Source organism: Bos indicus x Bos taurus, chromosome 8 (genome assembly GCF_003369695.1).
Source record: "Bos indicus x Bos taurus breed Angus x Brahman F1 hybrid chromosome 8, Bos_hybrid_MaternalHap_v2.0, whole genome shotgun sequence".
NCBI lineage: Eukaryota > Metazoa > Chordata > Mammalia > Artiodactyla > Bovidae > Bos > Bos indicus x Bos taurus.
The window spans coordinates 11,491,084-11,510,368 of NC_040083.1; the positions used below are offsets into that span (position 1 = coordinate 11,491,084).

A 19,285-nucleotide genomic window follows, 5' to 3' on the forward strand; every position below is an offset into this window, starting at 1 on the left:
CTTTTGTGAGGGAGACTGAGTAGCTTATAACTACTCAGGTTATAACTACGAGGTTCTTTAGTTTCTCGTCACTTTCTGCCATAAAGGTGGTGTTATCTGCATATCTGAGGTTATTGATATTTCTCCCAGTAATCTTGATTCCAGCTTGAGCTTCATCCAGCCTGGAATTTCTCAAATATACTCTGCAAAAAAGTTAAATAAGTAGGGTGAAAATATACAGCCTTGACGTACTCCTTTCCCATTTTTTTTTTTTTTTTTCCTTTCCCATTTTGAACCAGTTCATTGTTCCATGTCCCATTCTAACTGTTGCTTCCTGACTTGCATGCAGGTTTTGCAGGAAACAGGTAAGGTGGTCTGGTATTCCCACCTCTTTAAGAATTTTCCACAGTTTGTTGTGATCCACACAGTCAAAGGCTTTAGCATTGTCAATGAAGCAGATGTTTTTCTGGAATTCCCTTGCTTTTTCTATGATCCAATGGATGTTGGCAATTTGATCTCTGGTTTCTCTGCCTTTTCTAAATTCAGTTGTACAAACTAAGTTCTTGGTTCACATACTACTGAAGTCTTGGAGGATTTAAGCATTACCTGCTAGCACGTGAAATGAGTGCAACTGTGCAGTAGTTTGAACATTCTTTGGCATTCTTTGCCCTTTTTCGGGATTGGAATGAAAACTGACCTTTTCCAGTCCTGTGGCCACTGCTGAGTTTTCCAAATTTGCTGGCATATTGAATGCAGCACTTTCACAGCCTCATCTTTCAGGATTTGAAGTAGCTCAACTGGAATTTCATCACTTCCACTAGCTTTATTTGTAATGATGCTTCCTAAGGCCCACTTGACTTCACATTCCAGGATGTCTGGCTCTAGGTGAGTGATCTCACCATTGTGGTTATCTGCGTCATTAAGACTTGTTTTGTACAATTCTTCTGTGTATTCTTGATACCTCTTCATCTCTTCTACTTCTGTTGGGTCCATACCGTTTCTGCCCTTTATTGAAGGACAGAAGACTGCCTGGCACCACACACCAGCTGATAGTGATGGTATCTGTTTGGCACAGTCAGCTTTGTAGAGATGTTTGCAATAGGTGAATGATTTTAGCTAAATGCCAATGATTGGATAAAGTAAGATTCACCTTTTCAGGTCTCTTTCCAGGCTTTGGAGTATATAATTCTAATTACATTTAGCTGCTTCTGCTGTCAGAGTTGAATCCTCTTAGCTTATTTTGTAATAGAGAGAGAAGCATGGATGTGAACAAATCCTATGACCAACCACAGGATTCCCAGGCACCAGCAGGAAGGAGCAGAGGAAAACTGTAACCCAGGCAGCAGAACTCCTGTCAGTAGTGGGGTGGGGTATCTCTTGTGCCATCCAAACACTTCATTTAGGAAGAGAAGGGAAGTTGGGGACAGACAGGTATACACTGTGTATTTAAAATGGATAACCAACAAGGACCTACTATACAGCACAGGGAACTCTGCTCAATGTTATGTGGCAGTCTGGATGGGAGGGGAGTTGCGGGAAGAATGGATACATGTATATGTATGGTTGAGTCCCTTTGCTGTTCACCCGAAGCTACCACAACACTGTTAATAGGCTGTACCCCAGTACAAAATTAAAAATTAAAAAAAAAAAAAAAAAAAAACCTATAGGTGGGGAGAAAGGGTTGGGGGTGGGGTGGAGACTGTGCATATAAGTTCCCTGGAAAGTTGGTATAGTTTGAAAGGCTTTCAGGTGATTCACTGAGAACCTCTGTGCTATGGTCTAAAGTACAGACAACACGCCCTCTGAATTATTTATTGAGCACATCCAAGACACACAGAGTGGATTTTTAAAATCTGTGCAAACATCAGAAAAAGGTTTATTCTGTAGTTCATATGGTTTATTCACCTTGCTTCTCACACTTTCCTAAATATACCCTTCCTGATTTTTCCTAGCTTCCAATCCAAAGTAACATAACATCACTGCATCTCTTAGAGTTTACTTCAGTTCACTCTCAAGATTAGCTGTGCTTCATTTTCTTCTGTTTAAAGAGAAATTAATTGCTCCCGCTCCCAAACTGACTGCTGTGTATCTAAACATCATGCTACTTATAAACAGCTTTTTGTCAAAAGTGAGATTCCAAGGATGTCTATGTAAATATAAACAAGATTGAGGTCAGAAGCATTCAGGCCAGCAAACCACCATGGCTAGTCGACTTGGTTCTTTTACAAACGAGAGAGCTAGAAATGTTAGTTTTTTTTGCTTTATTTGATGCAGATGCATCTGGGAAGCTGGAAGAGCTAAACATCTCTGAATATTCCCAGCATGTGTGTGTTAGTCACTCAGTTGTGTCCGACTCTTAGCGACCCCGTGAACAGTAGCCAGCTAGGCTCCTCTGTCCATGCGACACCGTGAACAGTAGCCAGCTAGGCTCCTCTGTCCATGGAATTCTCTAGGCAAGACTACTGGAGTGGGTTGCCATTCCCTTCTCCATGGGATCTTCTTAACCCAAGGACTGAACCCAGGTCTCCTGTATTGCAGGCAGATTCTTCACTGTCTGAGCCACCAAGGAAGCCCAATTTTCAGAGACCAAATCACTTTTTTGATCTTCCTAGCTGTTCATAAAAGTACTGGGGGAAAAAAACACGAAAAATAATACAAAAATCTCTTAAATGTGATACTTGCAACCAAAAGAATTTTAAAGGAGAAGTCATAAGTGCAATTATCTATTTTGGGAGAGAATGGAAAAAAAAAAAAGGTAGTGCTGTTGTATGAAAAATGGGGCAAGAAAGGATGGTCATGTCCTAGGTCTCAAGTGGCCAAGTGAGGGCCCTTGGCGTTATGCAGGAAAGAATTCAAGGTGAGCCACAGTAAAGTGAAAATGGGTTTATTTAGAGAGACACAGTGTGGGCAGTCTCAGAAGGTGAGAGGTGGCCCTAGGGCATGGGGTCCTCTTGGAAAGTTAGACCAGACCCCGGGTGTAGGGGTGGTTAGTTTCTATGGGCTGGGGAATTTCACTGGATACTGGATGAGGAGGAGGAATATTCTATCTTGGTGAGGGGGTGGGGATTTCCAGGAATTGGGGCAATTCCCGCTTTTTGACTTTTTATGGTTGGCCCTATAACTCTCATGGCACCTGTGAGACATTTAGCCTATGCTAATGTATTACAGGGCTTCCCTGGTGGCTCAGATGGTAAAGAATCTGCCTGCAATGCAGGAGACCTGCATTCAATTCCTGGGTCAGGAAGACTCCTGGCGAAGGGAATGGCAACCCACTCCGGTATTCTTACTGGCAAATTCCATGGACAGAGGAGCCTGGCGGGCTACAGTCCATGGGATCTCAAAGAGTCAGACACGACAGCATTAACATGTTACAGTGAGCATACAATGAGGCTCCAGGTCTGTGGGAAATAGAATCTCCTGCCATCTTGAACCTAGTGGTTTCTACCCAGCTCTGTCATATCCTCAGGATGTTATTCTTTCAGAGGTTGCACCCTGTCCTCTTCCCTCCTGTCTCAGTGCAGAAGGAGGATCTTGGAGAAGGAATGGCTTTATAACAATATTAGCAAATCCATCAGCACATTTTTCTTGGGCACTAATTAATGCAAGGTGCACTTTACAAAAATTAATGAGACTCTGCCTTCAGAAAGCTTTGCAGTCACACAATAACTTGTCACTCTGGGTTACAATTCTAGCTTATCACAAATTAACTTATCACAACTTAACTTATTATAATTTTAACTAACTCTTTTGTCTTATCCTGGACCACTGGCCAGAGCGCTCCAAATATATTCCTAGTTTTTTAAAGAGCTGTAACAGTTTTTGAAGGATTTAGTTTCATTCAATGGAGAAGAAAATGGCAACCCACTCCAGTACTCTTGCCTGGAGAATCCCAGGAACAGAGGAGCCTGGTGGGCTGCCGTCTATGGGGTTGCACAGAGTCGGACATGACTGATGCAACTTAGCAGCAGCAGCAGTTTCATTCGAAATAAGCCACAGAACCTTTCTGGGCCTCAGTTTCCCAGTCTGTAACACAGGGTTACTTGATGATCTAAAAAGTCCCTTCTGAGTGAAAAAAATTCTGTAATTCATTCATCTATTTGTTCAATATACCTTTACATTAACCATGTAATATGTTTTAGGCACTCAGGAACAAAATTGACAAAGCTCCCTCATGGTGCTTCATTTCAGTAGGGGGAGACTAAACAAATAAATACAGAAACAGAACGTCAGACTGTGACCAGTTCCATGGATAAAGCAGGACACGGCAGTAGGGCATGTTCTGTGAAGCGTTATCAGGAGATCAAAGAAGACCTCACTGACATGGAGCCACTTGAGAAAAACTGTGGAGGAAGTGAGGGGAATCTGGAGGAGGGGTCAGATCACGTGTGAAGGCCCTGACGTGGGGTCTGAGGGAAGGCAGAAGTGGGTGAGCGAGGGCAGAAAAGGGGAAGACTGAGGTGGGGTGTAGCAGAGCCTGTCACTGTAGGAACTTGGACTAAGGGACAACCACAAAGCACGCTCCTAACTTTACACGTGGTTTAAACTCTACATTTCCAACACCAGAATTTAGGTTTGGTAAGATATTAACTCATAATATGAAAACATCTGATTGTCATTTAAGAAGTAGCTACTTCCTGAAATCTAACCTTTCCGTTCTCCAAACTTCATTAAGTCACGTTGGAAGTTTTCAGGATGTATCATAGAAGTGATCATGACTCACTCAGCAGATGTGCACAGCCACAGCCAAAGGCAGTGGTCAGAATCTGTGTGGACCAGCACCCTGTGACCACGGCACTGTCTGATCAAGCCCCCCTAGCCTCTTTGAGGCTCAGTGCCCAAGAGGGCACAACATCATATGCAATTCCCAACACAGAAAGCTTGCCTGACACATCTTTTAAGCTCATTTTAAATTAACTACAGTAGCACAAACATAGTTATTTTTATTTTCTGGTATCACTATGAGCTAATATAGATAGGTTCACAAGAAAGTCTTGGTGAACTTCACGTTTATTATTCTGGGGATGCACTGAGAAAGGCAAGTCACTGTGGGGTCATGGAACATTTGTCCAGAGAATACAGAAAGAAGCAGGGCAGAGAGGGTCTTCCTTGGTGGTCCAATGGCTGACTCTGTGCCCCCAGTGCAGGGGGCTCCAGTTCGATCCCTGGTCAGGGGACTAGATTACAGGTTGCAACTAAGACCCGGTTCAGCCAAATAAATAAATAAATAACTTTTCAAAAAGGAAGCAGCAGCAGCAGCAAGGGCAGGACCCACCAGAACCAGGCATCCTAACTAGCCCACTCTGGACCTCATCCTCTTCTCTTTGAGGCCAGTCCTCTTTAAGGCTGCCCTTCTTAAACTGCGGTTCCCTCCCCTGCAGCAACCCACCATCACCAGTACGGTTTCCAAAACGAGACCTGCAGAGACCCCAGCCAAGCCCTGATGTATCTGAGTCCCAAGGGCAAGGGAAGCGACGTGAGTCCCTCGAGCTCCTACCTCATTTAGTAGTTCCTTGGTAATGAACTTCCCTAACTCAAATTTTAGAAATTAGAAAGAGTGTCACCACAAAAGGTGGTGGCAAGTGTCAGGCTGCCAGAGGTCACTCTGGGCAGCATTTCTCTCCATGAATTCACCGAGGTTCTGAGGTGATCTGCCCCCACCCACTTCAGCACTGCTGGGATCCAACAGTGATGACTCATGCTGGTCAAGTTCGCAGAAGTTTGAGCTATAAACCCACATTTCTTGGTTTTCCAGAAGAAAGGCAGCTGCAGGGAGGACCTGATGCTACTGTTTTCTTTCCCCACAGTCAGGTGGTTAGGAGCGGGAAAGCAGCTGCCAGATCGCAGGCGTGCTGAAAGGGAACTCAAAGTCAAGTGCATCCGCCCTTAAGCCCAGCTCTTGAGCAATAATGCTCTAATCCCATCTCAGTGGCCCACAGGGCCACGTAGCATCCACATGCAATGGCCACTTCACTGAGTCAAAGATGGGACAAGTATTAGAGCAGCATTTGACGACGATGCACCTGGTTTCTGAGCTGCTGGTTTGTCCAAGAAAAGGCACTATTGCAGATTCAGTTTTACATTCGACCCTGAAAGACACTGATTTGACATTGATGGGATAAAGACATAAGCGCTCCCCCCGCTTCCCCGCCATCTTCAGTTACACATAGACTGGTCAGGAGGCTATGACACGATCAAGCAGTCCATCCTGCAGCAGTGGTGGATGCAGGCCGATAAAGGGAATTCTACGGGGGATTCCCTGGCGGTTCAGTGGTTAGGGCTCCACACTTCCACTATAGTGGGCATGGGTTCAATCCTTGGTCAGGGAACTAAGATCCCACATGTCTCACGATGCTGCCAAAAACAAACAGACAAAAGAAGCATCTAAGGAGAGCACCTGATCCAGTATGGGACGGGGTCAGGAAGGCCTCTGGGGACAGGTGACACCATGCAGGAGACTTGGAGAACTACACTGAGGGAGGGAGTCAGGGAAAAAATGTTCTGGGCAGAGAAGACAGCACATGTGAAGGTATGGAAGTGAGACCCTATGGATGTCACAGAGCTGTTCCACGAGTCTGAAGGAAATGTTCATGATGGCGGGGCTCAGAGGAGAGGGGAGGGGTGGGGCCCGTATCACGAGGGACCTCGAAGAAAGGCACAGAAAAACTTGAAGGCAGGCACGTTAAAAGAGTCTTAGCTGAAATCTTCAAGACCTGATTGGATATTATACATTACTCTGGTAGAGGTGGCTTCCCAGGTGGCGCTCATGATAAAGAACCCACCTTCCAATGCAGGAGACATAAAGAGATGCGGGTTGGATCCCTGGGTAGGGGAAATCCCCTGGAGGAGGGTATGGCAACCCACTCCAGTATTCTCGCCTGGAAAACCCCATGGACAGAGGAGCCCGGTGGGCTACAGTCCATAGGTTGCAGAGTAGGACACGACTGAAGCGACTTAGCACGCACACACGCTGGGTGAGGTAGGAGCTGACTTGGGGGAAGGATGCTAGATTGGCGTCAGGGAGGCAGGTTATGGTGCTGTTGCAGTCATCAAGTCAGAAGTGGAGGGCAGGGCAACAGATCCCAGGGACAGCTAAGAAAGGAGAACGGGCTGAGGGTGGGGGAGGAAGAGAGAGATCTAGCATGGCTCCGTGTGCCCCATCTGGGCAAACTGGCAGAGCTAATGACCGTGATACACCTGGGTACTGGTTTCAGACGGTGAGTTTGCCTTGAAGAGGAACGGCAGGCAACAGCATACATGGGCCTGGAGCTCAGGAGGTCTGGGCTAAGAGAAGTGTGGACAGGCACCCTGCTCTGAGTGCTACCTCACTCTATAGCACTGCAGCCAGCTGACCTGAGCCGAGCCCCGGTGGAGTGCCCGACACTTTATCCACAGCGTCTAATATAGTCCCTCAACAACTGTGACGTAGGGATCACCACCCAACTGTACAGATGAGAAGACTGAGGATCACAGACGATAAGTATTGATAACTTGTCAACACCCCATGGCTGGAAGGTGGCAAGTTTGTGTTTTGTTTTAGTTGCTCAGTTGTGTCTGACTCTGCAACCCCAGAGTCTATAGCCTGCCAGGTGCCTCTGTCCATGGGATTTTCCAGGCAAGAATACTGGAGTGGGTTGCCCTTCCCTTCTCCAGAGGATCTTCCCAACCCAGGGATCAAACTCGTGTCCCCTGCATTGGCAGGCAGGCTCTTTACCACTGAGCCACCAATGGCCAACTCCCTTGCCCTACGCATTTCCAAACAAGCAGAGAATCTTATAGTTATTCCTCATCCAAAAACCTACATTACCAAATAGATTAAAAAAGTTAAATCTCACTTTAAAACAATCTTCCAACTCTAAAGTACATATGTGAGGACTAGATAATTTGGATATTTTGAGGTAGTCGTGTCTGACTTTGTGACCCCATGGACTGTAGCCCACCAGGCTCCTCTGTCCATGGGATTCTCCAAGCAAGAATACTGGAGTGGGTTGCCATTCCCTTCTCCAGGGCATCTTCCTGACTCAAGAATCAAACCATGGTCTCTTGCATCGCAGGCAGATTCCTTACCATCTGAGCTACAAGGGAAGCCAATAGAGTAGTGAGGACTAGATAGTTTTCCTCTAATTGCCCCTAAAATACTCTTGATTTCAGTATAAATTTGTATAGATGTACATTTCAGTATAGATGATTACATACAGTAATCATACCTATAGATGAAATTACATATAGTATATGTAATTTCAGTATACATGGGTTCTGAAGTATGGGTTGATGTCAAAAATCCATTATCAGGCATCACCAGCCTTAAAATGTAACTGATTCCTTATCTGAGCAGATAAGGTTTTATGAAACATAACAATTCTTATTGTTTTGGCTCTGCCACAAGGCTTGTGAGATCTTAATTCCCTGACCGGGGATAGGATCCGTGCTTCTTGCAGTGGAAGCTCAGAGTCCTAACCACTGGACTGCTGGGGAAGTCCCAGCATAACATAGCAAGTGCTGGTCTTGATGCCACCACTATTACAGAACTGTCCTGAGTATGTCCGTGTAGTTATCACATGTAACCAACTGTCCACAATGATTCGTTCACATCTCTTCACAACCCAAAGTTCAAACCTGGCAAGTCTGCAGGAGAACTCTTTCTTAGGCCGACACGCCTCCTTCATGAGCCAAGCCACAATGTGTACTTTGCTTTGTAAGTCTACAGTCGTGATCATGAAAGGATGATGAGGTTCAAGAATAATGAAATGCTCCATCCGTGTCAGTTTGAGCAACAGCCCAGGCAATTCACACAGTTCAAAGTTGGGTTTCCCCAAAGTTTTGAAGTCACAAAAACAGAATGAGAGAGAACCCCACTAGCACTCATACAGAGCAGCCTTGCCAATTCATCAGAAAGCAGATCAACTTGTGCAACAAAGACTAAAGCCAAACCCAAGGCATTTGGAAAGTGATTGGTTCAGAGAGTGTGCTATCACTTTGGTAGTTTTATGCATCAGGGTATACACACTGACTTCAAGAATCTGGTCTGGCTCCCAAATCCATGTCATGTTTAGATAGTTTCCTGGCTTTGCACGTTCCCCATAGCCAATCCCAGAGAAGGGGGCGACAGAGGATGAGATGGTTGGATGGCACCACTGACTCAATGGACTTGAGTTTGAGCAAGCTCTGGGAGACAGCGAAGGACAGGGAAGCCAGGCATGCCGCAGTTCATGGGGTCAAAAAGAGTCAGACACGACTTAGCAACTAAACATCCTGACTTCAACAACCTGGTCTGGCTCCCCAGTACACGTCCTGTTTAGAGAGTTTGTCTTTGCATGTTCCCAATATTCAATCCCAAAGCCTTTGGTTTCTAATCTACTCTTAAAATCAGACTCTGCCACTTTCTGTCATAGACAAGATTAACTCTAGCTGTCTAAACCTCAGTTTACTTTTTGCAGATTTAAGGTAACATTACCTGACTGCACTGCTCTGCCCAGCTCACAAGGGCCACTGTGATTATTAAGGGAGGAACTAGATGAAAAGATGATGAATACTGGAAATGACTCTACACCCAGGAGCTACCAGTATTCATGACATTGATTGATATCAACTTAGTTCATGGGGCGTGTGGACCCTACATGTAGTCTATTTCTTTTACTGAAGATTTAAGCCTACATCTTACAACACGATAGATATTCTAAAAGAGAGTCACTCTTTCCTTTTGAGGAAAAAAAGCACTCCAGAATCAGAGAGGTCTTCCAGATACATGTGAAAAAATGACAACAGATCAGAAAGATAATTTCCTCAAAAAAAGCTGGCTTTTTTATGTCGGCTCAAATTGGAGATTCTTTTTGTTGCAGTTCTTTTAAAAATTATGCAGATAAATAATTTTATGCGCATAAAATTATTATGTGGATAAAACATAAAAATGTAGATAAAACGTTTGTGGTCCTAGACAATACGGGAAAAATTTCCCTAGAAATGATGCATTTCTCTTGTAATCAAAAATGTTCTCCAGTGAACTTGAGTTAAAGTAATTTAGCATCTATTTCTTGAGCATCTTCTTTGCACAAAGCATTGCTTCCCTGGTAGCTCAGTTGGTAAAGAATCCACCTGCAATGCAGGAGACCCCAGTTCTATTTCTGGGTCAGGAAGATCCCCAGGAGAAGGGATAGGCTACCCACTCCAGTATTCTTGCCTGGAGAATCCCCATAGACAAAGGAGCCTGGCAGGCTACAGTCCACGGGGTCACAAACAGTCAGACACGACCAAGCAACTAAGCAACTAAGCACAAGCAGCATAGGAGAAAGGGAGAAAGGAAAACCTTGCTTTAATTGAATATGACAAAGATGATGATCTGACTAAGGAGACTGAAATAAGCTTGCTGTTTGCAAAGGGTCATAAGAGAGGCCAGAGGAAAGAGACAGCTATGACTAGGGGAGTTGAGAAAGCCTTAAGAGAGCAGAACGGGGAGACAGGAAGAAGAAAGGCCAAGAGGCAAGCAAATGCAGAGGCGGAGAAGTGGGACCACATAGCAAGTGTGTGAAGTCCACTCCAGGGGTTCAGTCATGCTGACTGCAGGGCACAAGACTTTAAGATTTTGCTACAGCAGTCAGTACATGCTTGATACTAAAAAGACACAACAAAAATATTCCTTTCATTAGTTTATACAGTTGAACATAAAGATGCTAACTCTTAGAAGAGGGGAAAAGAGTGAGTTCCAGGAAAAGTCTAGGTGAAATAAGATTGGCCAAGTGCTAATGTTCATAACTGTTGAAGCTGGGGATTTATACTCTCCATTTCTTTGTATGTCTAAAGTTTTAGCCATTAAAAATGGCTAAAAAAAATTAATGAAGGCCAGTGAGTCTGGGAAGATGGTCAGCTGATGGCTTCTCGGGTGATGGTGCAAATCCAGTAAGAACTTTCTAACCTCTGGGTCACTTGGAAGGAGCGGGCAGGGCTGAGATTGGAGCTGATCTTACAGGGGGAAGTAGACACCGCACAATGTGACTGAGGGCTGTTTTTATTTCCCCCTGAGTCGCTTTCCACACACTTCTTTCTCCACTTCCCACTGGGAGGAAGGGAGTAGCAAGGGTCTGCTACTAGCCAGGTTGCATGGTCCACCTAAGAAAAACGAAGGCAATTATGTTGTCCTCCTTACATAAGTAACTGTAGGGGTTATTTCTGGTCATATCAAGTTTAATACTTGTTTAGTGGTTGCTAGCAACCATTAATCGGAGAAGGCAATGGCATCCCACTCCAGTGTTCTTGCCTGGAGAATCCCAGGGCCTGGGGAGCCTGGTGGGCTGCCGTCTATGGGGTTGCACAGAGTTGGACATGACTGAAGCTACTTAGCAGCAGCAGCAGCAGCAACTATTAATCGGAGAAGGCAATGGCAACCCACTCCAGTGTTCTTGCCTGGAGAATCCCAGGGACTGGGGAGCCTGGTTGGCTGCCGTCTATGGGGTCGCACAGAGTCGGACACAACTGAAGCAACTTAAGCAGCAGCAGCAGCAGCACCAACTATTAATAAGCAAAGTGAAGATAAATAAAAATCTACTGTACTCCACCACCAAGAGAAAGCCACTTGGCATGTGGGCATATCCTTTGCCCCAGTTGGTACATGGGCACATCAGAACGTACACGAACATGCTTTCTCTTCTCATAGCTGTAGGATCAAGGAGAAACAGTCTTGGGTATTACATTTTTCAGTTTTAAAACTGTACTTCATGACATTTCATGAAATAGCATTTTACAACAGCAGTTTAAGGGGGGTATGATGATCCACTGAAGAACAGTCTGATCTGGTGGCTTCTAACCTTACACCAAACTATACTGTTCAAGAATGTTTTGATCTCAGAGGGCTCTCTCTCAGTATCATTTTGACTTTGTATATACTAGTATCACAGATACTAGTTTGGAAATGTGATGTAATAAAGTAATTTGTTTTCTTGGGAGAGAGGGAGTAGTGGTAACATTCTTATCAGAGAAATAATCCTATCTTCCTTGAAAAAGTGTATGTTGTTGGGATTTCAGTTTTTGTTTTCAGGTTGTAAAAGCAATACAGGAATGCTGCTAAACAGGCGGTCATATGGTATCACAACGAGTAACAAGGAGAAGGTTCCTGCCTTTTTTTCTGACTCCATTGCCCAGAACTGACTGTTAATGGTTTGGGATGTCTGTCTTCCAAACATTTATAAGGCCATGGTGTGTATATGTGTGTCCAGTTGCTAAGTCGTGTCTGATTCTTTGCAACCCCGTGGACTGTACCCTGCCAGGCTCCTCTGTCCGTGGGATTTTCCAGGCAAGAATACTGGCGTGGGTTGACATTTCCTTCTCCAGGGGATCTTCCCGACCCAGCGATCGAACCCCATCTCCTATATTGGCAGGCAGATTCTTTACCGCTGAGCCACAATGGTGCTCTTATAAGGCTATATATGTACCTAATTTCTATCTGGAATTTGTGCTGACAGAGCAAGAAGCCAAGGAAGAAATCCAGTGAGGGGCCCCCACCTACCACACAGCAGCCTCCAGGACACTGGGGTCTGGCAGAGGCTGAGGAAGGGCCACCCACAGGGACAAACACCCCCCCGCCCCCAAAAGTGGAAAGGGAAAGAGCACCAAGACTGGGAAATCATTTTCCAATAAACGCAAGGTTGCACAACCACACACAGAAGCGATCATGGAGGAAAGGGAGGCAACAACATGCCTCCCTGTTCTCTTCGAAATCACTTCTGACCCACTTGGAAGCTCTTGAACAAACTCCTCCACACTTGGCACCGGCTCCCTATGGGCATGTCTCTGAACCCATGGGTCCTGTGTGCCATATCCCCGCTACAATCTGAAGGCATACACAGGCCACCTCTGCAGGCACAGAAATAACCCAAGGCATCTGAGAGCCTTGCCAGTTTTCAGGAGGCGTGCAGGGCTCATTATCTTTTACGTGGGGACACAGTACTTGGGTTTCCAGAGTGAGGTCAGCTTGGTTGCAGCTACCAGAGGTTAACCATCCTTCCTTGGGGTGATGCGTGTTCCCATTCAGAGGAAGGATCACAAACAAGAAGCGGGATCAATGACTTGAGCCCCTGACTCATTTCCTACTCCAGTGGTTCTCAACGTGTGGTGCAGGGGACTCTAGGGATTCGCAAAGTCAAAACCACTTTCTTAATACCAAGATGCTATTTGATGCTTTTACCCACACACGTTCAGGAGTACACAGTGGAGTTTTCCAGAGGCGATATGACATGTGATACTGCAACAGACAGTGCAGAAGCAAGATATAAGAACCCTAGCTGCTACTTATTAAAACTGATATGAAAGAGATTTGCAAAAATATAATACAATGACATTCTTCTTCTATTTTGAAAGGTATGGTTATTTTCATAAACACATATCAACATATAATGCATGCATGTCTGTGTGCTCAGTCATAGCAGACGCTTTGCTACCCCCATGGACTGGAGCCCATCAGGCTCCTAAGTCCATGGGATTCTCCAGGCAAGGATACTGGAGTGGGTTGCCATTTTCATATCCAGGGGATATTCCCAACCCAGGGATTGAACCCACATCTCTTACGTCTCCTGCACTGGCAGGTGGATTCTTTACCACTATATTTAAATGAGATACTAAATATATTGAAAATTCTGTTTTAGTTATATATGATAAATATTGAGACACATAACCCACATAAAAGCTCCTTAATATACTAATTTTTAAGAGTGTATACGGGAGTTTGAGAACTGCTGAGAGGCTGTTTCCGACTCTCTGCCCCCATCCCCGCAACACACACACACACACACACACACACACACACACACTCACTCACTCACTCTCTCACTCCTCCCTGAGTCTGTGAATCTTTAGGATGGACTCTGTCCCCACTGCTGAGAGACTGTTTCCGACTCTCTGCCCCCATCCCCGCAACACACACAGACACACACATTCACTCCTCCCTGGGTCTGTGAATCTTTAGGATGGACTCTCCCCACCCCTTCCACCGAGGGTCTCTTTCCCCCCTCACTCCATTTCCTTACCATCTGGTGTGGACTCCCCGATCTGTCGGAACCCCAGTAGGAAATGTCCCTACCTCGCCATCCCCAGATCGACGAGAACTCCCCGGCGAGGGCCGCACACCCTCCTTGGGGGTAGGACTCCCCGGTTCAGTGTGCCGGGACAAGTGGCAGCGTGGATTCTCCTGGCGGCCCCCTCAACCTCGCCGACTCCCGGGTGAGGCCCGCACAAGCTCGGCGCGGACTCTCCCGGCGGCCGGCACAGCCCGGGCGAAGGAGGCCGAGGAGAGCCATTTCCAGTCCCGCCCCCGTCCTCGGCGCGGCACCGGCTGGGAACAGGGCGGAGGGGTCAGTCCCCAGGAACTAGTCCCGATTCTCCCGGCTGCCTTCCCGCTCCCCCAGATCTCCCCTGGGCGGCCCGGCGCGCTGCAGCCCGGCTCGGGGAGGCGGCTCGGGGTTCCGCCGACCCGGATTCCCCTGCCAGGGCAGGGCGGCCGGCGCTCGGGCCCGGGGACCCGGGTTGGGCCGCGTCGTACTCACCGCGGAGTGCACGGAGGACTCCGACTGGCGCGGGGAACCAGGCTGGGGGCGCTCTCTGCGGCTGAGTCCAGCTGCTGGCGCCGCTCCGCCCCCTGTCGCCGCGGGGCCGCCAGCCGAGGGGCGGGGCCGGGCCGGGGCCTGAGGGAGGGGCGGGGGCGGGGCCGGGGCCGGGGCGGGGCCTGCAGGCGGGGCGGGGTCTGCGGGCGGGGAGACCTCGCTGGGAGGGAGCCGGGTAGCTGGGGGTCAGCGGCCGGAAGGCGCCTCGGGACGGGCTCCTCCCATGATGGCCCAGGCCGGGGACACGCTCACTCTTGGGCGTGGAGTGTGACTTCCCAGCTCGCAGGGAGGGAGCTGAAGGCGCATGTTAGAGATGCAGCTTTTAAAAATGATTTGACCATCAGTGGAGGCTTCCCTGTCCGACACCCCGGTACGTGGTCACCTCCCCCTCTCCCCTTTGCCCCCAATCCGCCCCCACCTTAGCGCCTGGCAGAGCGAGCCGAGTGACTGCCAGGACTTCAAAGTTTCCATGGTTATGGAGTGCAAAGTTTCAGTGTTTAATTTTTTTTTTTTAATGTCTAACAACACTTCCTAATGCAGGCTGTTCACCTGTCAGAAGTCAGAGAAATGACTGAGTTGACTCAGCAGGCCTTGGTCACTGCACCTAGTTTCTATAGGTTGGTTGGAGTCGCGCCTGCTCAGGCAAATTTGACTTATTAGATCTTTCTAGAGAAAAGGTGAGGTTTTTGCCCAACTTATATGAAGAGTTATTGTACTTTTCCATCTTGAGTATATGGATATACGGCTTATAGAAGGAATAAGTAGTGACTATCACCATAGGGGCCAACCTGTGTAACGTAGCATTTTCAGCTTCCCCGGTGAGGCTAGTGATAAGGAACCTGCCTGCCATTGCAGGAGACATAAGAAAAACAGGTTCATAACCCTGGGTCGGGAAGATCCCCTGGAGAAGGAGGAAATGACAACCCACTCCAGTATTCTTGCCTGGAGAATCCCATGGACAGAGGAGCCTGGTGGGCTACAGTCCATGGGATTGCAAAGAGTCCGACACTGCTGAGCAACTAACACTGCTACTACTATATTCAAGTTTGAAGAAGGACATATTTATTGTGTAGTAAACATTGCTTCCCAGGTGGCTCAGTGGTAAAGAATCCACCTGCCAATGCAGATGGAGGCGTGGGTTGAATGCCTGGGTCAAGAATATCCCCTGGAGGAGGAAATGCCAAACTATTCCGGTATTCTTGGCTGGAGAATCCCTATGGACAAAGCAGCCTGGTGGTCGCAAAGAATTGGACATGACTGAGTAACTGAGCACACACACATAACAAGCATTATATTTTTACTATATGGGAGAAGACTTTCTTCCTACCCACTTTCTAAACTGTTTCCATTCACATCCATTGAACAAACTTCCCTTGAGTGGACTGGGGTCCCCTTAGAGAGTATGTAGGGAAGGCTGAGGGGTAGGGAGAAAAGACATCCAGCTAAATTTTGATTCTTAACCAAGGCAGCCCTTCACAAAGCAAAATTTCTTAATGTTCAATGATAACATACATGGAATAGGAGGACTGGTCATCGTTGACAGGGAATAATTCAATCAGAACTATAAAAGGAATTGAGATTTATTAGTAAACGCTCTGGCCAAAACTGTGAAGGAGACAGTTCTCACATCGCCCTACTCTTGTGCGCTTGGGCCTGTCGCCAGGAACGTGTGGATCGCAAAACCCAGTGACCTCTCTTCTGTTCTTGCCTTGCTGACTGCTCTGTGGTATTTGATACTGGTAATAGGTCTTGCCTTGAAATTTAACCTCCTTTTGGCTTTAGAGGCTTCTCCTCTCATGATTCACCTCTTCTTAATTTGGCCCCTCTTTCTTAGGCTCTTTCAGTACACCCTTTCTCTTCTCACTTTACATGTAACTCCACACACTGATGAAGTCTTCATCATCTATTTTCTCTCTACTCAGACTTCCAGCTAAAGTCTGCTCTGTCTCCATCATTGACCTTAACCTTCTTCAGATCTCCACACTCTTTGACAGCAGCTATTTGTGGAGCATTAGCACTTGAGTCAGAGAAGGCAATGGCACCCTACTCCAGTACTCTTGCCTGGAAAATGCCCTGGACGGAGGAGCCTGGTGGGCTGCAGTCCATGGGGTCACACAGAGTCGGACACGACTGAAGCAACTTAGCAGCAGCAGCAGCAGCAGCAGCACTTGAGTATTCCCAAGGCCCTTGCCATACTTCACATCTAAAGTGGCAGTTCAGTGTCTTCTCTTGCCATCTGTCTGTCCCCTCCCACTCATCCAGTTTCTTCCTCATCCTGAATCCCACATCCTGGATATTTTATCGTATATTGAGAAAGCTAAACATTTACGGGGGTTCAAACCACATCACTATACTCATACAAAGTTCACCGGATATATATTTCTGTCATGATACAGAAGATTCTGCCAGTGGCCCAGAGGAGTGTGTAGACTTGAAGGGCCTTCAGAGAGGAAGCCATCCAGGTGTGGTCACTGCCCAGGCACTGTGGATCTGCTCCAGGGGCAAGTGGCAGAAGGGCCTTTAGTGAGGTAACAGCCTTACCTGACAGAAGCTTCTGCTACTGTAAAGGGAATCCTAAGGCTTTGTTTGGAGACCTGTTAAGCTGTGAGGAATGCCTCATTGTACTTCACAGTGACTTTAGTTACGTGTGTAAACTGGACCATCCTAAAAACTAGACACCACCTTTGCATCTTGCTTTGTAGTTCATAATGCATTTTCATACATATTATCTAATCGAAAGGAAGTGGTATAAGAGAAAGGCAGTCTACGGATTTCCCTAGTGGTCCCGTGGTTAAGACTGTGTTTCCACCACAGGGAGCAAGGGTTCGAGTCCTCACTGGGAACTAAGATCCTGAATGCTGTGCGGGATTGCCAAAGACAGAGAAAGGCATGTTCCTGCACTGCACTCTTAGGGAGACTGAGTGTGAGGGTCTCACCACCCTTTGAGTGCTACCAATGGCATTTCCCAGACTGTGTTAGAATCACCAGAGGAAACATTAAAAATACAGCCTCCTGCATCCCCACTTTGTAGAATTAGGTGAGGAGTGGGATCTGAGCTCAGAGTCAGAGCACTCTGTATACTGCAGAAGATCCTGCTCCAGCAGGTCCACAGATCGGCCCCAGGGAGCTGCTACCTGAAGACACATCCTCCATGAAGGTGGGACCACGTCACTATGCTCATCACCCCTAACAGGAAGCCTGGCACATAGATACTCAGTCTGCTTACTGCCCTCTGCTCTGTGCTCTACGTTGGCCTGCATATTCTTCCGTGTTCTCTAGCATAGCAGAGGGGGAGATATCTGTATGGCAATGAATGAAGTATAAGGTGGTCCCTCCTAAATTCCTGGGCTTCTCTGTGCTCAGATAGTAAAGAATCTGCCTGCGAAGCAGGAGACCCTGGGTTGATACCTGGGTCAGGAAGATCCCCTTGAGAAGGGAATGGCCACTTACTCTAGTATTCTTACCTGGAGAATTCCATGGGGTTACAAAGAGTTGGGCACAATGACTCAAGAATGCCTAAGTTCATCACTGAACGTGTGTCTTCCTCATACCAGAGAAAGTTTGAAATAAATGTTTTCTGTTCCTGTTTTTTAAAAAATGCTACATTCATAACAGGAAAAGGCAGTTCTTGGGCTCATCTTGGCCCCCCACAAGGGCATTGCCATGCCCTTCCACACCTGTCAATGTCTTAATTTTTGTGCTCTCTTTCTTACCACCTAAGTGCCCGAATTCTTGAGCTGCTTTGCTAGGGAACCAGGATTCCCTGGCCATCTGCTTTTCAATTAAGCGCTGTTCCCCTAAATGAAGTTAATAATAAAAGCCAAATGTGATTAAATGTCCCATTGACTCCACAACAGCTCTTTGAGCTGGAGGCATTGTTATCATTTTGCAGCTGAGGAAACTGGGATTCAGAGTGACTGTATGATTCAGGTCACATAACTTATAAATGGTGATGTTAGGGTTTGATGAAAGGCTGGTCTTATTCTGGAGCTTGTGCTTGATACTCTGTGCAACCAAATATACTTGTTTGCTCAGAGAAGGCAATGGCACCCCACTCTAGTACTCTTGCCTGGAAAATCCCATGGGCGGAGGAGCCTGGTAGGCTGCAGTCCATGGGGTCTCGAAGAGTTGGACACGACTGAAGCGACTGAGCAGCAGCAGCAGCAACAGGACTTTGCTGGTGATCCAGTAGTTGAGAATCTGCCTGCCAGTGCAGGGGCTATGGGTTTGATCTCTGGTCTGGGAAGATCCCACGTGCTGCAGGACAGCTGGGCCCAGGCGCCTCAGCTACTGAAGTCCATGCTGTAGCGCCCAGGCTGTGCAAAAGAGAAGCCACCGCAATGAGACACCCGTGCATTGTCACTAGAGAGTAACCTCTGCTCGCCACAATTAGAGAAAACCCTCACGCAGCAACGAAGACCCCGCACAGCCAATAAACGAATTTTAAAAGTATATAATCATTTACATGAAATCATTGGACACTCTGAGGTTATAAGTTACTAGTTCTTTACAGACAAGAAGAGGAGCTTAAATGTTCTAGGAGCGAACTTTGGTCTGTTCCTATATGGTCTAAAATTCCTTACTCATTTATTTTTAGGCCTGTGTCTCCCTGTTTGACAGTCTGGAGTTCCTTGCTACAGCTCTGTAATTTAGGTGCACACAGGTAAAGATGCTCTCCGTCCTGGGGATGGAGGTGTTAGAAATCATATCACAGTCATATTACT

General features: G+C 46.9%; 1 protein-coding gene across 2 annotated transcripts in view; it reads right to left on the reverse strand.

Moving 5' to 3' along the window:
• Positions 1–14,610, reverse strand: part of ACO1 (aconitase 1) — a 63,039-nt gene extending 48,429 nt beyond the window's left edge. Inside the window, exon 1 of one of the 2 annotated variants that reach the window (XM_027549066.1) lies at positions 14,505–14,610. Coding sequence is in view for 1 of the 2 variants with exons in the window: in XM_027549064.1 (XP_027404865.1) it covers positions 14,042–14,049 (8 nt within the window). In the remaining variant the exon portion in view is untranslated. Of the gene's footprint in view, positions 1–14,041; positions 14,177–14,504 lie in introns of those variants that run through there. The other variant, XM_027549064.1, reaches the window with a different exon arrangement.
• Positions 14,611–19,285: the final 4,675 nt, after the last annotated feature.